Source organism: Pelophylax lessonae, assembly GCF_965119305.1.
Source record: "Pelophylax lessonae genome assembly, chromosome: 1".
Classification (NCBI taxonomy): domain Eukaryota; kingdom Metazoa; phylum Chordata; class Amphibia; order Anura; family Ranidae; genus Pelophylax; species Pelophylax lessonae.
The window spans coordinates 13,954,270-13,971,487 of NC_138768.1; the positions used below are offsets into that span (position 1 = coordinate 13,954,270).

At 51.3% G+C, this 17,218-nt stretch overlaps 1 protein-coding gene across 1 annotated transcript; it reads left to right on the forward strand.

Moving 5' to 3' along the window:
• Positions 1-15,803: 15,803 nt before the first annotated feature.
• Positions 15,804-16,648, forward strand: LOC309559019 (putative N-acetyltransferase camello). Its single transcript, XM_082262129.1, has one exon. The coding sequence runs from the start codon at positions 15,807-15,809 to the stop codon at positions 16,470-16,472; it is 666 nt and encodes a 221-aa protein (XP_082118255.1). The 5' UTR covers positions 15,804-15,806; the 3' UTR covers positions 16,473-16,648.
• The last annotated feature ends 570 nt before the right edge of the window (positions 16,649-17,218 follow it).

A 17,218-nucleotide genomic window follows, 5' to 3' on the forward strand; every position in this document is an offset into this window, starting at 1 on the left:
TAAATATATATATATATATAGGGTCCTCTAATTCCTCCTGTGTTATATTGTATTGTAACTGTATTTTCTTCCCTCATATTGTAAAGCACTGCGCAAACTGTTGGCCCTATATAAATCCTGTATAATAATAATAAATATATATATATACACACACCACACAATCCAGAAAGTATTCTCAGCACCTTACTTTTTCCACATTTTGTTGTGTTAAAGCTTTATTCCAAAATGGATTCAATTCATTATTTTCCTATAAATTCTACAAACAATCCCCCATAATGAAAACGTGAAAGAAGTTTGTTTGAAATCTTTGCAAATTTATAAAAAAAAAAAAAAAAATCCCATGTACATAAGTATTCACACCCTTTGATCAATACTTTGGTGAAGCTCCTTTGGCAGCAATTACAGCCTCCAGCATTTCTGAGTATGATGCTACAAGCTTGGCACTCCTATTTTTGGGCAGTTTCTCCCATTCTTCTTTGCAGGACCTCTCAAGATCCATCAGGTTGGATGGAGGAGGGTCGGTGCACAGCCATTTTCAGATCTCTCCAGAGATGTTCAATCGGGTTCAAGTCTGGGCTCTGGCTGGGCCACTCAAGGACATTCACAGAGTTGTCCTTATAGCCACTCCTTTGTTATCTTGGCTGTGTGCTTAGGGTCGTTGTCCTGTTGGAAGATGAAACTTCAGTCTGAGATCCAGAGCGCTCTGGAGCAGGTTTTCATCAAGGATGTCTCTGTGCATTGCTGCATTCATCTTTCCCTCAATCCTGACTAGTCTCCCAGTTCCTGCCGCTGAAAAACATCCCCACAGCATGATGCTGCCACCACCATGCTTCACTGTAGGGATGGTTTTGGCCAGATGATGAGCGGTGCCTGGTTTCCTCCAGACATGACGCTTGCCATTCATTACAAAGAGTTCAATCTCTGTTTCATCAGAGCAGAGAATTTTGTTTCTCATGGTCTGAGAGTCCTTCAGGTGCCTTTTGGCAAACTCCAGGTGGGCTGTCATGTGACTTTTACTGAGGAATGGTTTCTTTCTGGCCACTCTACCATACAGGCCTGATTGGTGGAGTGCTGCAGAGATGGTTGTTCTTCTGGAAGGTTCTCCTCTCTCCACAGAGAAATGCTGGAGCTCTGTCAGAGTGACCATCGGGTTCTTGGTCACCTCCCTGACTAAGGCCCCCCTCCCCCGATCCCTCAGTTTAGCCAGTTGGTCCGCTCTAGGAAGAGTCCTGGTGGTTCCAAACTTCTTCCATTTATGGATGATGGAGGCCACTATGCTCACTGGGACCTTCAATGCTGCAGAAATGTTTCTGTACTCTTCCCCAGATCTGTGCCTCCATACAATCCTGTCTCCGAGGACTCCAGACAATTCCTCTGACTCCATGGCTTGGTTTGTGCTCTGACATGCACTGTAAACTGTAGGACCTTATATAGACAGGTGTGTGCCTTTCCAAATCATGTCCAATCAACTGAATTTACCACAGGTGGACTCCAATCAAGTTGTAGAAACATCTCAAGGATAATTAGTGGATACAGGATGTGCCTGAACTAAATTTTGAGTGTCATGGCAAAGGGTGTGAATACTTATGTACATGGGATTTTTTTTTTTTTTGTTTTTTATTTTTATTAAATTTGCAAAGATTTCAAACAAACTTCTTTCACGTTGTCATTATGGGGGATTGTTTGTAGAATTTTGAGGAAAATAATTAATTTAATCCATTTTGGAATAAGGCCGTAACATAACAAAATGTGGAAGAAGTGAAGCTTTGTGAATACTTTCCAGATGCGCTGTATACATATTTACTTGCAGCCTGAAGTGGAAGTGACGTCATGACGTCATAGCGTTGCCCCGCTCCTCCCAAACCATAGAGGCAATCAAATAGGAGCCTGGAGCGGAAGTGACGTCGTGACGTCGCTCCGGTCCTCCCAAACCATAGAGGCAATCAAAGAGGATCCACTCTGTTTGTCTATGGGAGCAGACAGCCGCACCATCGGATTGTTTCTGGGGCAAACCGGCGGCAACAGTAAGCCCAAGAAATACCAGCGAGTGGCGGGAGGGGGGTTTCCGGGGTTCAGGGGGAAATCTTCAGCCACAATGCCAGTTTAACAACACTTCACCGTATATATAGGTATTGCGGTCGGCAAGTGGGTAAAGTAGACTAGGAAGTGAGAGGAAATCCCCTAAAGTGAGGAATCCCGGAGTGTCACCAGAACAAGTGCCCCCATCGGAAGATTTCCCCTCTATTCCTTTTCTGGTGACAACGCAAAATGTGTGATTTACTTTCACTTTTGCAGTAAAAGTGAATGTTTGTTTGGATCACTCTTCAGGCAACGTTTGACAGGCGGTGAGGTGGCGTTGTATCACCTCCTCACCACCTCTGCCTTGAACTGCTGGCGGAGGGGCCCTATTCACTTAGGGTTATTGTTTGGGGGGGGGGGCGCTACCCATGCTGAAAACAACAGGGGGCATAACTGCGTACTCTCCTGTCAGGAGGGTTAGCAAGGAGTGGGGGGTAAAATCGAGGCTCAGCTGAAGGGTTTTACTGCCCCCACCTCTGTGTGATTGAGCCCTATAAGATTGAGCACCCATTGAATTCAGTGGGGTTCAGACTATCGTTCAGAACTTGGGAGCTATTTGGTGAAAGTCCTGCAAATCTGGGACAGCTTGGTCCGGAGACCTTCTATACATTTCTATACATTTCTATGGACAGACATGTGCTGGACCTGCAGCATTGCTGAATTCTATTCAAATTCTTGGAGAATGTGTGCATCTGCCCCCCCCCCCCCCCCAGAATCAGGGACAGATGGGGGACGGGGGAAGATGCACACACAGCAACCTGTGTACATTCATAGCAACCTGTCCGCACACATAGCAACCTGTGTGCATGCTAAGCAAAATGTCCGCACACATAGCAACCTGTGTGCATGCTAAGCAAAATGTCCGCACACATAGCAACCTTTATGCACACATAGCAACCTGGCTGCACACATAGCAACCTGTCCACACACAGCAACCTGTTTGCACTCATAGCAACCTGTCGGCATGCATAGCAACATGTCTGCACACATAGCAACCTGTCTGCACACATAGCAACCTGTCTGCATGCTAAGCAAAATGTCCGCACGCATAGCAACCTGTTGGCACGCATAGCAACCTTTATGCCCACATACCAACCTGTGTGCATGCTAAGCAAAATGTCCGCACGCATAGAAACCTTTATGCACACATAGCAACCTGTCCGCACACATAGGAACCTGTGTGCATGCTAAGCAAAATGTCCGCACACATAGCAACCTTTATGCACACATAGCAACCTGTCCACACACAGAGCAACCTGTTTGCACTCATAGCAACATGTCTGCACACATAGCAACCTGTCTGCATGCATAACAACCTTTGTGCACACATAGCAACCTGTCTGCACACATAGCAACCTGTCTGCACACATAGCAACCTGTCTGCACATAGCAACATGGGTGCACACATAGATAGCAACCTGTCCGCACACATAGCAACCTGTCTGCATGCATAGCAACCTGTCTGCTCACATAGCAACCTGTCTGCTCACATAGCAACTTGCGTGCACACATAGCAACCTGTCTGCTCACATAGCAACCTGTCTGCTCACATAGCAACCTGTGTGCATGCTAAGCAAAATGTCCGCACGCATAGCAACCTGTCCGCACACATAGCAACCTCTGTGCACACATAGCAACCTGTCTGCCCACATAGCAACCTGTCTGCCCACATAGCAACCTGTCTGCCCACATAGTAACCTCTGTGCACACATAGCAACCTGCGTGCACACATAGCAACCTGTCTGCCCACATAGCAACCTGTCTGCTCACATAGCAACCTGTCTGCCTACATAGCAACCTGTCTGCCTACATAGCAACCTGTCTGCTCACATAGCAACCTGCGTGCACAGATAGCAACCTGTCTGCTCACATAGCAACCTGTCTGCCTACATAGCAACCTGTCTGCCCACATAGCAACCTGTCTGCCCACATAGCAACCTGCGTGCACACATAGCAACCTGTCTGCTCACATAGCAACCTGTGTGCATTCTAAGCAAAATGTCCGCACGCATAGCAACCTTTATGCACACATAGCAACCTGTCCGCACACATAGCAACCTGTCCGCACACATAGCAACCTGTCTGCTCACATAGCTACCTGTCTGCACACATAGCTACCTGTCTGCTCACATAGCAACCTGTCTGCTCACATAGTAACCGGTGTGCACACATAGCTACCTGTCTGCTCACATAGCAACCTGTCTGCACACATAGCAACCTGTCTGCACACATAGCAACCTGTCTGCACACATAGCAACCTGTCTGCACACATAGCAACCTGTCTGCTCACATAGCAACCTGTTCGCAAACATAGCAACCTGTCCGCAAACATAGCAACCTGTCCGCACGCATAGCAACCTGTCCGCACGCATAGCAACCTGTCTGCACGCATAGCAACCTGTCTGCACGCATAGCAACCTGTCCGCACGCATAGCAACCTGTCCGCACACATAGCAACCTGTCCGCTCGCATAGCAACCTGTCTGCACGCATAGCAACCTGTCTGCACACATAGCAACCTGTCTGCTCACATAGCAACCTGTCTGCTCACATAGCAACCTGTCTGCACGCATAGCAACCTGTCTGCACGCATAGCAACCTGTCTGCACGCATAGCAACCTGTCTGCTCGCATAGCAACCTGTCTGCACGCATAGCAACCTGTCTGCACGCATAGCAACCTGTCTGCACGCATAGCAACCTGTCTGCACGCATAGCAACCTGTCTGCACACATAGCAACCTGTCTGCTCGCATAGCAACCTGTCTGCACGCATAGCAACCTGTCTGCACGCATAGCAACCTGTCTGCACGCATAGCAACCTGTCTGCACCCATAGCAACCTGTCTGCTCACATAGCAACCTGTCTGCACGCATAGCAACCTGTCTGCACGCATAGCAACCTGTCTGCACACATAGCAACCTGTCTGCACACATAGCAACCTGTCTGCACATAGCAACATGGGTGCACACATAGATAGCAACCTGTCCGCACACATAGCAACCTGTCTGCATGCATAGCAACCTGTCTGCTCACATAGCAACCTGTCTGCACACATAGCAACCTGTCTGCTCGCATAGCAACCTGTCTGCACGCATAGCAACCTGTCTGCACGCATAGCAACCTGTCTGCACACATAGCAACCTGTCTGCTCACATAGCAACCTGTCTGCTCGCATAGCAACCTGTCTGCACGCATAGCAACCTGTCTGCACGCATAGCAACCTGTCTGCACGCATAGCAACCTGTCTGCTCACATAGCAACCTGTCTGCACGCATAGCAACCTGTCTGCACGCATAGCAACCTGTCTGCACACATAGCAACCTGTCTGCACACATAGCAACCTGTCTGCACACATAGCAACCTGTCTGCTCACATAGCAACCTGTTCGCAAACATAGCAACCTGTCCGCAAACATAGCAACCTGTCTGCACGCATAGCAACCTGTCTGCACGCATAGCAACCTGTCTGCACGCATAGCAACCTGTCTGCACGCATAGCAACCTGTCTGCTCACATAGCAACCTGTCTGCACACATAGCAACCTGTCTGCTCACATAGCAACCTGTCTGCACGCATAGCAACCTGTCTGCACACATAGCAACCTGTCTGCTCGCATAGCAACCTGTCTGCACGCATAGCAACCTGTCTGCACGCATAGCAACCTGTCTGCACGCATAGCAACCTGTCTGCACGCATAGCAACCTGTCCGCACGCATAGCAACCTGTCCGCTCGCATAGCAACCTGTCCGCTCGCATAGCAACCTGTCTGCACGCATAGCAACCTGTCTGCACGCATAGCAACCTGTCTGCACGCATAGCAACCTGTCTGCACGCATAGCAACCTGTCTGCACACATAGCAACCTGTCTGCTCGCATAGCAACCTGTCTGCTCGCATAGCAACCTGTCTGCACGCATAGCAACCTGTCTGCACGCATAGCAACCTGTCTGCACGCATAGCAACCTGTCTGCACACATAGCAACCTGTCTGCACGCATAGCAACCTGTCTGCACGCATAGCAACCTGTCTGCACGCATAGCAACCTGTCTGCACGCATAGCAACCTGTCTGCTCACATAGCAACCTGTCTGCACGCATAGCAACCTGTCTGCACGCATAGCAACCTGTCTGCACGCATAGCAACCTGTCTGCACGCATAGCAACCTGTCTGCACGCATAGCAACCTGTCTGCACGCATAGCAACCTGTCTGCACGCATAGCAACCTGTCTGCACGCATAGCAACCTGTCTGCTCGCATAGCAACCTGTCTGCACGCATAGCAACCTGTCTGCACGCATAGCAACCTGTCTGCACGCATAGCAACCTGTCTGCACGCATAGCAACCTGTCCGCACGCATAGCAACCTGTCCGCTCGCATAGCAACCTGTCTGCACGCATAGCAACCTGTCTGCACGCATAGCAACCTGTCTGCACGCATAGCAACCTGTCTGCACACATAGCAACCTGTCTGCTCACATAGCAACCTGTCTGCACACATAGCAACCTGTCTGCTCGCATAGCAACCTGTCTGCACGCATAGCAACCTGTCTGCACGCATAGCAACCTGTCTGCACACATAGCAACCTGTCTGCTCACATAGCAACCTGTCTGCTCGCATAGCAACCTGTCTGCACGCATAGCAACCTGTCTGCACGCATAGCAACCTGTCTGCACGCATAGCAACCTGTCTGCTCACATAGCAACCTGTCTGCACGCATAGCAACCTGTCTGCACGCATAGCAACCTGTCTGCACGCATAGCAACCTGTCTGCACACATAGCAACCTGTCTGCACGCATAGCAACCTGTCTGCTCACATAGCAACCTGTCTGCACGCATAGCAACCTGTCTGCTCACATAGCAACCTGTCTGCCCACATAGCAACCTGTCTGCACGCATAGCAATCACTTTCCTATTGTGTTCTCTCATGGACGGCAGCGCCCCCTGCTGTTGCACTGTATGACAGCCCCGTTATTTAAAATCTGTACAGCACTGACAGTCTACGAGCGCCCCCTGCCTGTAACTTTCTATAACGGGCGGCCATGTTTCCGGAGCCCAGTGATCTTCAACAAAATGGCGTCTGCTATGTTTATTACAGCTCTAGGAGAGGAGTCCGCTGGAAGTAGCAGCCAGTGACGTGTTAATCCTGCGTCCGGGGACAGAGAGGGAGCAGGTGAGAGGAGAGGACAGTCTGGGGGGTCCTTAGTACACTATGAAGGGGGAGGGGAGGACATTACTGGACTCATGGGGGGGTCATGTCATTGTATTACTGTACAGGGGACACCTTTACTGTTATTATGGGATATCAGCTCCTATCTGCCCCCATGATGTCCTAGGATGGAATATTAGTTCTGATTTCTATTTCTAGAAGTGATTTTCCCCCTATTAGCAGAGCTCACAATGTGCCTCCTGTGCTCTGTCCTCCTCCTCCTCCTCCTGTGCTCCCTGTCCTCCTCCTCCTGTGCTCCCTGTCCTCCTCCTCCTGTGCTCCTGTCCTCCTGTGCTCCCTGTCCTCCTGTGCTCTGTGCTCTGTCCTCCTGTGCTCTGTGCTCTGTCCTCCTGTGCTCTGTGCTCTGTCCTCCTGTGCTCTGTGCTCTGTCCTCCTGTGCTCTGTGCTCCTGTCCTCCTGTGCTCCTGTCCTCCTGTGCTCCTGTCCTCCTGTCCTCCTGTGCTCCTGTGCTCCTGTCCTCCTGTGCTCCTGTGCTCCTGTGCTCCTGTGCTCTGTGCTCTGTCCTCCTGTGCTCCTGTCCTCCTGTGCTCCTGTCCTCCTGTGCTCCTGTGCTCCTGTGCTCCTGTCCTCCTGTGCTCCTGTCCTCCTGTGCTCCTGTCCTCCTGTGCTCCTGTCCTCCTGTCCTCCTGTGCTCCTGTGCTCCTGTCCTCCTGTGCTCCTGTGCTCCTGTGCTCTGTGCTCTGTCCTCCTGTGCTCCTGTCCTCCTGTCCTCCTGTGCTCCTGTCCTCCTGTCCTCCTGTGCTCCTGTCCTCCTGTGCTCTGTCCTCCTGTGCTCCTGTCCTCCTGTGCTCCTGTCCTCCTGTCCTCCTGTGCTCCTGTCCTCCTGTGCTCCTGTGCTCCTGTCCTCCTGTGCTCCTGTCCTCCTGTGCTCCTGTCCTCCTGTCCTCCTGTGCTCCTGTGCTCCTGTCCTCCTGTGCTCCTGTCCTCCTGTGCTCTGTCCTCCTGTGCTCCTGTCCTCCTGTGCTCCTGTCCTCCTGTGCTCCTGTCCTCCTGTGCTCCTGTCCTCCTGTGCTCCTGTGCTCCTGTGCTCCTGTGCTCCTGTCCTCCTGTGCTCCTGTGCTCCTGTCCTCCTGTGCTCCTGTGCTCCTGTGCTCCTGTGCTCCTGTCCTCCTGTCCTCCTGTCCTTCTGTCCTCCTGTGCTCTGTCCTCTGTCCTCCTGTGCTCTGTCCTCCTGTGCTCTGTCCTCCTGTGCTCTGTCCTCCTGTGCTCCTGTGCTCCTGTGCTCCTGTCCTCCTGTGCTCCTGTGCTCCTGTGCTCCTGTCCTCCTGTCCTCCTGTCCTCCTGTCCTCCTCCTCCTGTGCTCCTGTCCTCCTGTGCTCCCTGTCCTCCTGTGCTCTGTGCTCTGTCCTCCTGTGCTCTGTGCTCTGTCCTCCTGTGCTCTGTCCTCCTGTGCTCTGTGCTCCTGTCCTCCTGTGCTCCTGTCCTCCTGTGCTCCTGTCCTCCTGTGCTCCTGTCCTCCTGTCCTCCTGTGCTCCTGTCCTCCTGTGCTCCTGTCCTCCTGTGCTCCTGTCCTCCTGTGCTCCTGTCCTCCTGTCCTCCTGTGCTCCTGTCCTCCTGTGCTCCTGTCCTCCTGTGCTCCTGTGCTCCTGTCCTCCTGTGCTCCTGTGCTCCTGTCCTCCTGTGCTCTGTCCTCCTGTGCTCCTGTCCTCCTGTGCTCCTGTCCTCCTGTGCTCTGTCCTCCTGTCCTCCTGTGCTCCTGTCCTCCTGTGCTCCTGTCCTCCTGTGCTCCTGTCCTCCTGTGCTCCTGTCCTCCTGTCCTTCTGTCCTCCTGTGCTCTGTCCTCTGTCCTCCTGTGCTCTGTCCTCCTGTGCTCTGTCCTCCTGTGCTCCTGTCCTCCTGTGCTCCTGTGCTCCTGTCCTCCTGTGCTCCTGTGCTCCTGTGCTCCTGTGCTCCTGTCCTCCTGTCCTCCTGTGCTCCTGTCCTCCTGTGCTCCTGTCCTCCTGTGCTCCTGTGCTCCTGTCCTCCTGTGCTCCTGTCCTCCTGTCCTCCTGTGCTCCTGTGCTCCTGTCCTCCTGTGCTCCTGTCCTCCTGTCCTCCTGTGCTCCTGTGCTCCTGTGCTCCTGTCCTCCTGTGCTCCTGTGCTCTTGTCCTCCTGTGCTCCTGTCCTCCTGTGCTCCTGTCCTCCTGTCCTCCTGTGCTCCTGTCCTCCTGTGCTCCTGTCCTCCTGTGCTCCTGTGCTCCTGTCCTCCTGTGCTCCTGTCCTCCTGTGCTCCTGTGCTCCTGTGCTCCTGTCCTCCTGTCCTCCTGTCCTCCTGTCCTCCTGTCCTCCTGTGCTCCTGTCCTCCTGTCCTCCTGTGCTCCTGTCCTCCTGTGCTCCTGTCCTCCTGTGCTCCTGTCCTCCTGTGCTCCTGTCCTCCTGTGCTCCTGTCCTCCTGTGCTCCTGTCCTCCTGTCCTCCTGTGCTCTGTCCTCTCCTCCTCCTGTGCTCTGTCCTCTCCTGTGCGCCCCTCTGAAGATAGATTCACTTTGTTATTGGACTTCAGAACTAAGTTCTTCCACCCGCCTTCCTCTCGTCCAATGAGAACGCGTTTTATGTGAAGCTGTGGCGCTCTCATTGGACGGCCGGTGAGTCGAGGCGCAGGGGGTGGGGCTGTCTGACTAATAAAAGTGGACCGGTCCCGAACATTTCTTTCACACTTGTAAAAAATTATTATTTATTTATTTTTTAATGTAGAAAATGAGTCGGAACTCCCAAACAGGAGATAATTCCTGACAGCGGAGACCCCGGGGAATAAAACGCTGGGCGCTGCAAAGTTTTTTTATTTTTATTTTACACAATATTTTTTGCAGACCTTTATCAAATGCACATTTTCAGGAAAAAAAAAAATACACCGACAGACGGGGGGGGGGGGGGGGGTGTTGGGGGTTTGGGTTTTGGCACTCACTTACCGAATGACAGCTACAGTGCGGCCGGTCAGTTCCAGGGGGGCGTCCTATCACCTGCTGGGACATGTGGGTGACGCACTCTGTGATTGCCATCTCCTCCGGACACTGCTGATCACAGATCGGGGTAAAGAGCCAATCAGCGGCCCTTTACCATGTGATCAGATGTGTCCAATCACAGCTGATCCCAATGTAAACAGAAGCCGGTTATCAGCATTCCTCTCCACATGCTGAGAATGTGAAGAGAGACCAGAACCGGCTTCTCTAAAAGGGACATCTACACTGATAATCAGTGCAGTCCCAAAAGTGCCCACCAGTGTCACCTATCAGTGCCCACCAGTGCTGCCAATCAGTACCTCCTCATCAGTTCCCACCAATGCTGCCAATCTATGCCTCCTCATCAGTGTCACCTATCAGTGCCCTTTATTGCCGCCTGTTATTGTCACCTGTCAGTTCCTACCAGTACTGCCAATCAGTGTCACCTATCAGTGCCCACCAGTGCTGCCAATCAGTGCCTCCTCATCAGTGTCACCTATCGGTGCCCATTATCGCCACCTGTTAGTGCCACCTATCAGTGCCCACCAGTGCTGCCAATTAGTGCCGCCTCATCAGTGCCACCTATCAGTGCCCACCAGTGCTGCCAATCAGTGCCTCCTCATCAGTGTCAACTATCAGTGCCCTTTATTGCCGCCTGTTATTGTCACCTGTCAGTTCCTACCAGTGCTGCCAATCAGTGTCTCCTCATCAGTGTCACCTATCGGTGCCCATTATTGCCACCTGTTAGTGCCACCTATCAGTGCCCACCAGTGCTGCCAATCAGTGCCTCCTCATCAGTGTCAACTATCGGTGCCCATTATCGCCACCTGTTAGTGCCACCTATCAGTGCCCACCAGTGCTGCCAATCAGTGTTTCCTCATCAGTGTCACCTATCGGTGCCCATTATCGCCACCCGTTAGTGCCACCTATCAGTGCCCACCAGTGCTGCCAATCAGTGCCACCTATCAGTGCCCACCAGTGCTTCCAATCAGTGACTCCTCTTTAGTGACACCTATCAGTGCCCTTTATTGCCACCTGTTAGTGCCATCTATCAGTGCCCACCAGTGCAGCCCATCAGTGCTATCTATCTGTGCCCTTTAGTGCCACCTATCAGTGTTGCTGTTCTATCAGATTGTGTAAAGTTCTGACCAATAAACACTCACTGCGCATGCACGATGCATTCCACGGCGCTACGCGTTCCAAACACTTCATGATCTGATGGGTAGCGGTAGTCTGACAGAACACCACCTCATCGGCGCCCGTCAGTGCAGCCTCATCGGCAGACATCAGTGAAGAAGAAAAATTATCTGTTTGCAAAATTTTATAACAAAACTATGAAAAACTTTTTTTTTTTTTGTGAAAAAAATACTAAAAATGTCATATGGGTACAGTGTTGCATGACCGCGCAATTGTCAGTCAAAATGCAACAGCGCTGAAAGCTGAGAATTGGCCTAGGCAGGAAGGGGGGGAAAGTGGCCGGTAGACAAGTGGTTAAAGTGGAACTGACTGGTGATAAATCCCAAATCAAAAATGTCATAAATCGCAGCTTACCAATCATCAGATGTGGCGGCTGCATTCGTTTTTAGCTTTTTTTTTTTCCCCCGGTGATCCGGCCAGTAAAAAACCTCCTATATTAGAGCTCATGTATGTACAACTCCAACGCGGTCCCAGGATCACTGACTCCTGAGTATGCAGAGGAGTTTCATCATCCCGTGCCGACCAGTGGAGACTCCTGAAGACCAGCACCAGGGGAGCGGATGCCGGTGTCAGTGAGGGACCCGGCCAATTAGAGCGGAAGAACGTTTACTGCCTTTAGTTCCGCTTTAACCACTTGCCGCCCGCCCACCGCCAAATGACAGCAGAGCAGTTCGGCTCTCGTTCTGGGATGACGTCCTATGACCGCTCCCATGTGCCAGCGGGGGGCGCAGCAAAGCTATCACGGCCGCGCCGTGTACCTAGGACACAGTGCAACCCTGGTCTTGGTAAAGAGCTAATGACACGGCTCTTTACCCATGTGATCAGCTGTGTCCAATCACAGCCGGTCACATGTAAATCCGGAAGTGCCGTTTATCGGCGCTCCTCGCCTCACACGGTGAGTGTGTGGCGAGGAGAGCCAATCAGCGGCTCCTTCTTGAAGGAGAGACCAGGACAGGTTATCGGGGCACTGATCATCAGTTCCCTGATTACAGTAAAGCCAGAGCAGTGCCCATCAGTGACCCCGATCATTGCCCATTAGTGATGCCAGTCAGTGCCTGCCCATCAGTGACACCAATCAGTACCTATTAGTGATGCCAGTCAGTGCCTGCTCATCATTGCTGCCCATCAGTGCGGCATATTAGTGCCGCCTGATTACAGTAAAGCCAGAGCAGTGCCCATCAGTGACCCCAATCAGTACCCATTAGTGATGCCAGTCAGTGCCTGCCAGTCAGAGACCCCAATCAATGCCCATCAGTGACCCCAATCAGTGCCTATTAGTGATGCCAGTCAGTGCCTGCCCATCAGTAAGGCCCATCAGTGACACCAATCGGTGCCCATTAGTGACGCCAGTCAGTGCCTGCTCATCATTGCTGCCCATCAGTGCTCATTAGTGCGGCATATTAGTGCCGCCTGATTACAGTAAAGCCAGAGCAGTGCCTATCAGTGACCCCAATCAGTACCCATTAGTGATGGCAGTCAGTGCCTGCCCATCATTGCCGCCCATGAGTGACACCAATCCGTGCCCATTAGTTACACCAATCAGTGCCCATCGGTGACCCCAATCAATGCCCATCAGTGACCCCAATCAATGCCCATCAGTGCCCATTAGTGATGCCAGTCAGTGCCTGCCCATCAGTAAGGCCAATCAGTGAAACCAATCAGTGCCCATTAGTGACGCCAGTCAGTGCTCGTCAGTGCCTGCTCATCATTGCTGCCCATCAGTGCCACCTATCAGTGCGGCATATTAGTGCCTCCTCATTAGTGCCGCCTATCAGTGCCCACAGTGCCGCCTCATCAGCGCACATCAGTGAAGGAGAAAAATTACTTATTTATAAAATCTACTGACAGAAGCAAAGAAAAACTTTTTTTTTTTTTTTTTCAAAATGTAGAAAAAAAATAAAAATGATGATAAATGTATTTGGCTAGAGCGTTGCATGACCGTGCAAATGTCATTCTAAGTGTGACAGCTCTGAAAGCTCAAAATTGGCCTGGGCTGGAATGTGGGGAAAAGTGCCCGGTATTGAAGTGGTTAAGGACTTGTTAACACTTTCTTCAAAATGTGGCATTGGACACGCTTTGTGCTCTGAATGCCAATCAAAGCTGTCGCTATATAAAATGGTGACCTTTACAGTCCTGGTCGCACATTGTGTTTGCTTCACTTCAAAAATGATCCCCCATGTCTCTTTCTTAGTGCTTTAAAGCCTCCATAGAAGTCTATGACAACCCTCACTAACAGCACCTGCAGATTTTGGGGGGCTTTTATTCAGAGTTAGCTTTGCTTTTATTTGTTTTGGAGGTACCGCAGGTATGAGAAATCCCAGGATGCACTGGAAAACCAACAAGAAACCCAGAAAGATGTCATCAGCAGTCACTTCTGATTCATGTGTATATATTATGGGAGTGTCTGGTGTAGACGTCACATCTGGTGTGCTGAGTGGAGCAGCAGGAAGGAAAGCAGGGTAGCAACTAGCAGACGGTGTGCAACATGGGAGCACTATAGCAAAAAGTGAATGGGACTAGATTGGGGACTGAGCAGCAGTGGATCAGCAGAGCAGGGGGACCAGAGCAGGAGAAAGTATCAGATGTCACATGTGGTGAGCAGCGTGGGAGCAGTATAGCAGGAGGTGAGCAGGGACTGGAGAGAGGGGGAGGATCAACAAACCAGATGATTGGCAGAGTTGGGGGGTTACTACTCAGTAGGGGATAAGCAGAGCTGGGGGTCACTATTGAGCAGGGAATCAGCAGAGTTGGGGAACTACTAAGCAGGGGATCAGCAGAGCAGGGATTTACTACTGAGCAGGGATCGGTAGAGCTGGGATTTACTACTGAGCAGGGGATCGGTAGAGCTGGGATATACAGTACTACTGAGCAGGGGATCAGCAGAGCAGGGATTTGCTACTGAGCAGGGGATCAGCAGAGCTGGGATTTACTACTGAGCAGGGGATCGGCAGAACAGGGATTTACTACTGAGCAGGGGATCGGCAGAGCAGGGATTTACTACTGAGCAGGTTATCGGCAGAGCTGGGGTTTACTACTGAGCAGGGATCGGTAGAGCTGGGATTTACTACTGAGCAGGGATCGGTAGAGCTGGGATTTACTACTGAGCAGGGGATCGGTAGAGCTGGGATTTACTACTGAGCAGGGATCGGTAGAGCTGGGATTTACTACTGAGCAGGGGATCGGTAGAACTGGGATATACAGTACTACTGAGCAGGGGATCAGCAGAGCAGGGATTTACTACTGAGCAGGGGATCAGCAGAGCAGGGATTTACTACTGAGCAGGGGATCAGCAGAGCAGGGATTTACTACTGAGCAGGGGATCAGCAGAGCTGGGATTTACTACTGAGCAGGGGAACGGCAGAGAAGGGATTTACTACTGAGCAGTGGATCGGCCGAGCTGGGATTTACTACTGAGCAGGGGATCGGTAGAGCTGGGATTTACTACTGAGCAGGGGATCAACAGAGCTGGGGTTTACTTCTGAGCAGGGGATCGGTAGAGCTGGGATTTACTTTTGAGCAGGGGTTTGGCAGAGCTGGGGCTTTACTAATGAGCAGGGAATAAGCAGAGCTGGGATTTAATATGGAGCAGGGGATTGGCCAAGCTGGGGTTTACTACTGAGCAGGAGATCAGCTGAGCTGGGTTTACTACTGAGCTGGGGATTGGCCGAGCTGGGGTTTTATTGAGCTGGGGATTGGCCGAGCTGGGGTTTACTACTGAGCAGGAGAACTGCTGAATGAGGGTACTAATAAGCTGGGGATCTGTTGAATAGAGCAACTGGTGAGCTGGTGATCTGCTGAACAGGGGTACTAATGAGCTGGGGATCTGCTGAGTGGGGGTACTACTGAGCTGGGATTTTACTGGGCCCCTTTAAAACAAATAGAAAATCAGCACACACAGAACATTTGCCAAGCTGTATTAAAGCTTCAAAAAAGCACCTCCTGAGGCATAAAAAACATCAATATATGGTAGGTGTGTTTAAAGTCGAAGTAAATGTAAACAAGCCCTCAATCTGCAGGCTTGGCTTGCCCCGTATGATGATTGCCCCGTATGATGATTGCCCCGTATGATGATTGCACAAGGCAGAGAGAGGGATCTAAGCTGTCTGCTGACCGTTTCCTCCCATACGCCAGGTCCTACCTGGTGGGGATCTGCGGCAGTTTCCTATACTGAAAACTGCCACAATTCCTTTTATTGGGAGTGGACCCTGCATTCATTTCTAATTCATCCTCAAACAGAAATTGGCACAGAGACCTAAAATGGGTCCATCTGCTTAGGTAATGTGATGCACGCCACAAACGCCATTCCCCCCCGTAGAGTTTATGGTATAGACTTTAGTAGGATGCAAATCTAACATCGTTCTTTCTTTTCACCCTCTATCAGGCAGACATGGCGGAGTATAAAGTCCGGGGTTACCGAGATTCGGACTATGAGGTGGTGCGGGAGCTCTTCTCTCATGGGATGAGCGAATACGTCCCCAGCGTCTGCATCCACGTCCTTAAACTGCCCTGGGTCCTCTTTGTCTTGACCTGCATCTTCCTCATGCTGCTCTGCAGCTCCAGATCCTTCATCTTACCCTTCATGGCCATCACCTTGCTGCTGGCGTTAGGCCGCCAACTCCTCGGCTACTGCTGGTCTAGGTACATAGACCACTGCCTGCAGGAGGACCTGAAGGACATCCGGAAGACCTACATGGAGGGTGAGGGTTCCCATTTCTGGGTTGCAGATGCAGAGGACAGCATCGTGGGGACCGTCGCTGTGAAGCCTTCAGAGGAGAACAGCGAGGAGTTAATTCTGAAGCGAATGTCGGTGAGAAAGGACTTCAGAGGGCTTGGGATCGCCAAAGCTTTATCTCGGGAGGTTATCAGCTTTGCAAGGAGGGGAGGCTACAAGGCCGTCATCCTAAACACACTGATGGTCCAGGTGGAGGCCAAGAAGATGTATGAGAGCGTGGGCTTCAAGAAATACCTGGAATATGTCATGCCCACTGTATACGGGAAGCTGATTAACTTCACCATCTCCAAGTATCGCTATGACATCTTCCCAGCAAGCTAGAGATTGAAGGATGACCAAGGACTATTCTTACCACCTGTAACTCAGGGGACCGGCAACCTCTACGACCACAGTCCTACCAACTGGCAACTGCTACAACCACAGTCTTACCAACTGGCAACTTCTACGACCACTGTCCTACCAACTGGCAACTTCTACGACCACTGTCCTACCAACTGGCAACCGCTACGACCACAGTCCTGCCAACTGGCAACCGCTACGACCACTGTACTACCAACTGGCAACCGCTACGACCACTGTACTACCAACTGGCAACCGCTACGACCACTGTACTACCAACTGGCAACCGCTACGACCACAGTCCTGCCAACTGGCAACCGCTACGACCACAGCCCTACCAATTGGCATCCGCTACGACCACAGTCTTGCCAACCTCAGGCAGTTGGTCACCATGCCAGGGTCAGATTGTCCTTGCTTGCCAAATTATTAATAAAGTAGTTCTGTCACATCTTCAGAGAACCTAGTGCTGGCCAATTCCTTATTGCTATACCCATTCCAGGTTAAGAAATCAGTAAGTCAAAGCATCTGAATGGTGGCTTCCATTGCTTTCCTATAACGGATTATCTTTAATTTGCCACAAGAAGTTCAAGTGGATTTTCAGCCAAAGTCTAACCAATATTAAAGCTGAACTCCGGGCCAATTTTTTTTTTTTTTTTTAGCTGCTCGTTTTTGTCTAGGGGTCTGGAGAGCAGAGATATATTCACCTAATCCTCCCAGCGCAAGACCGA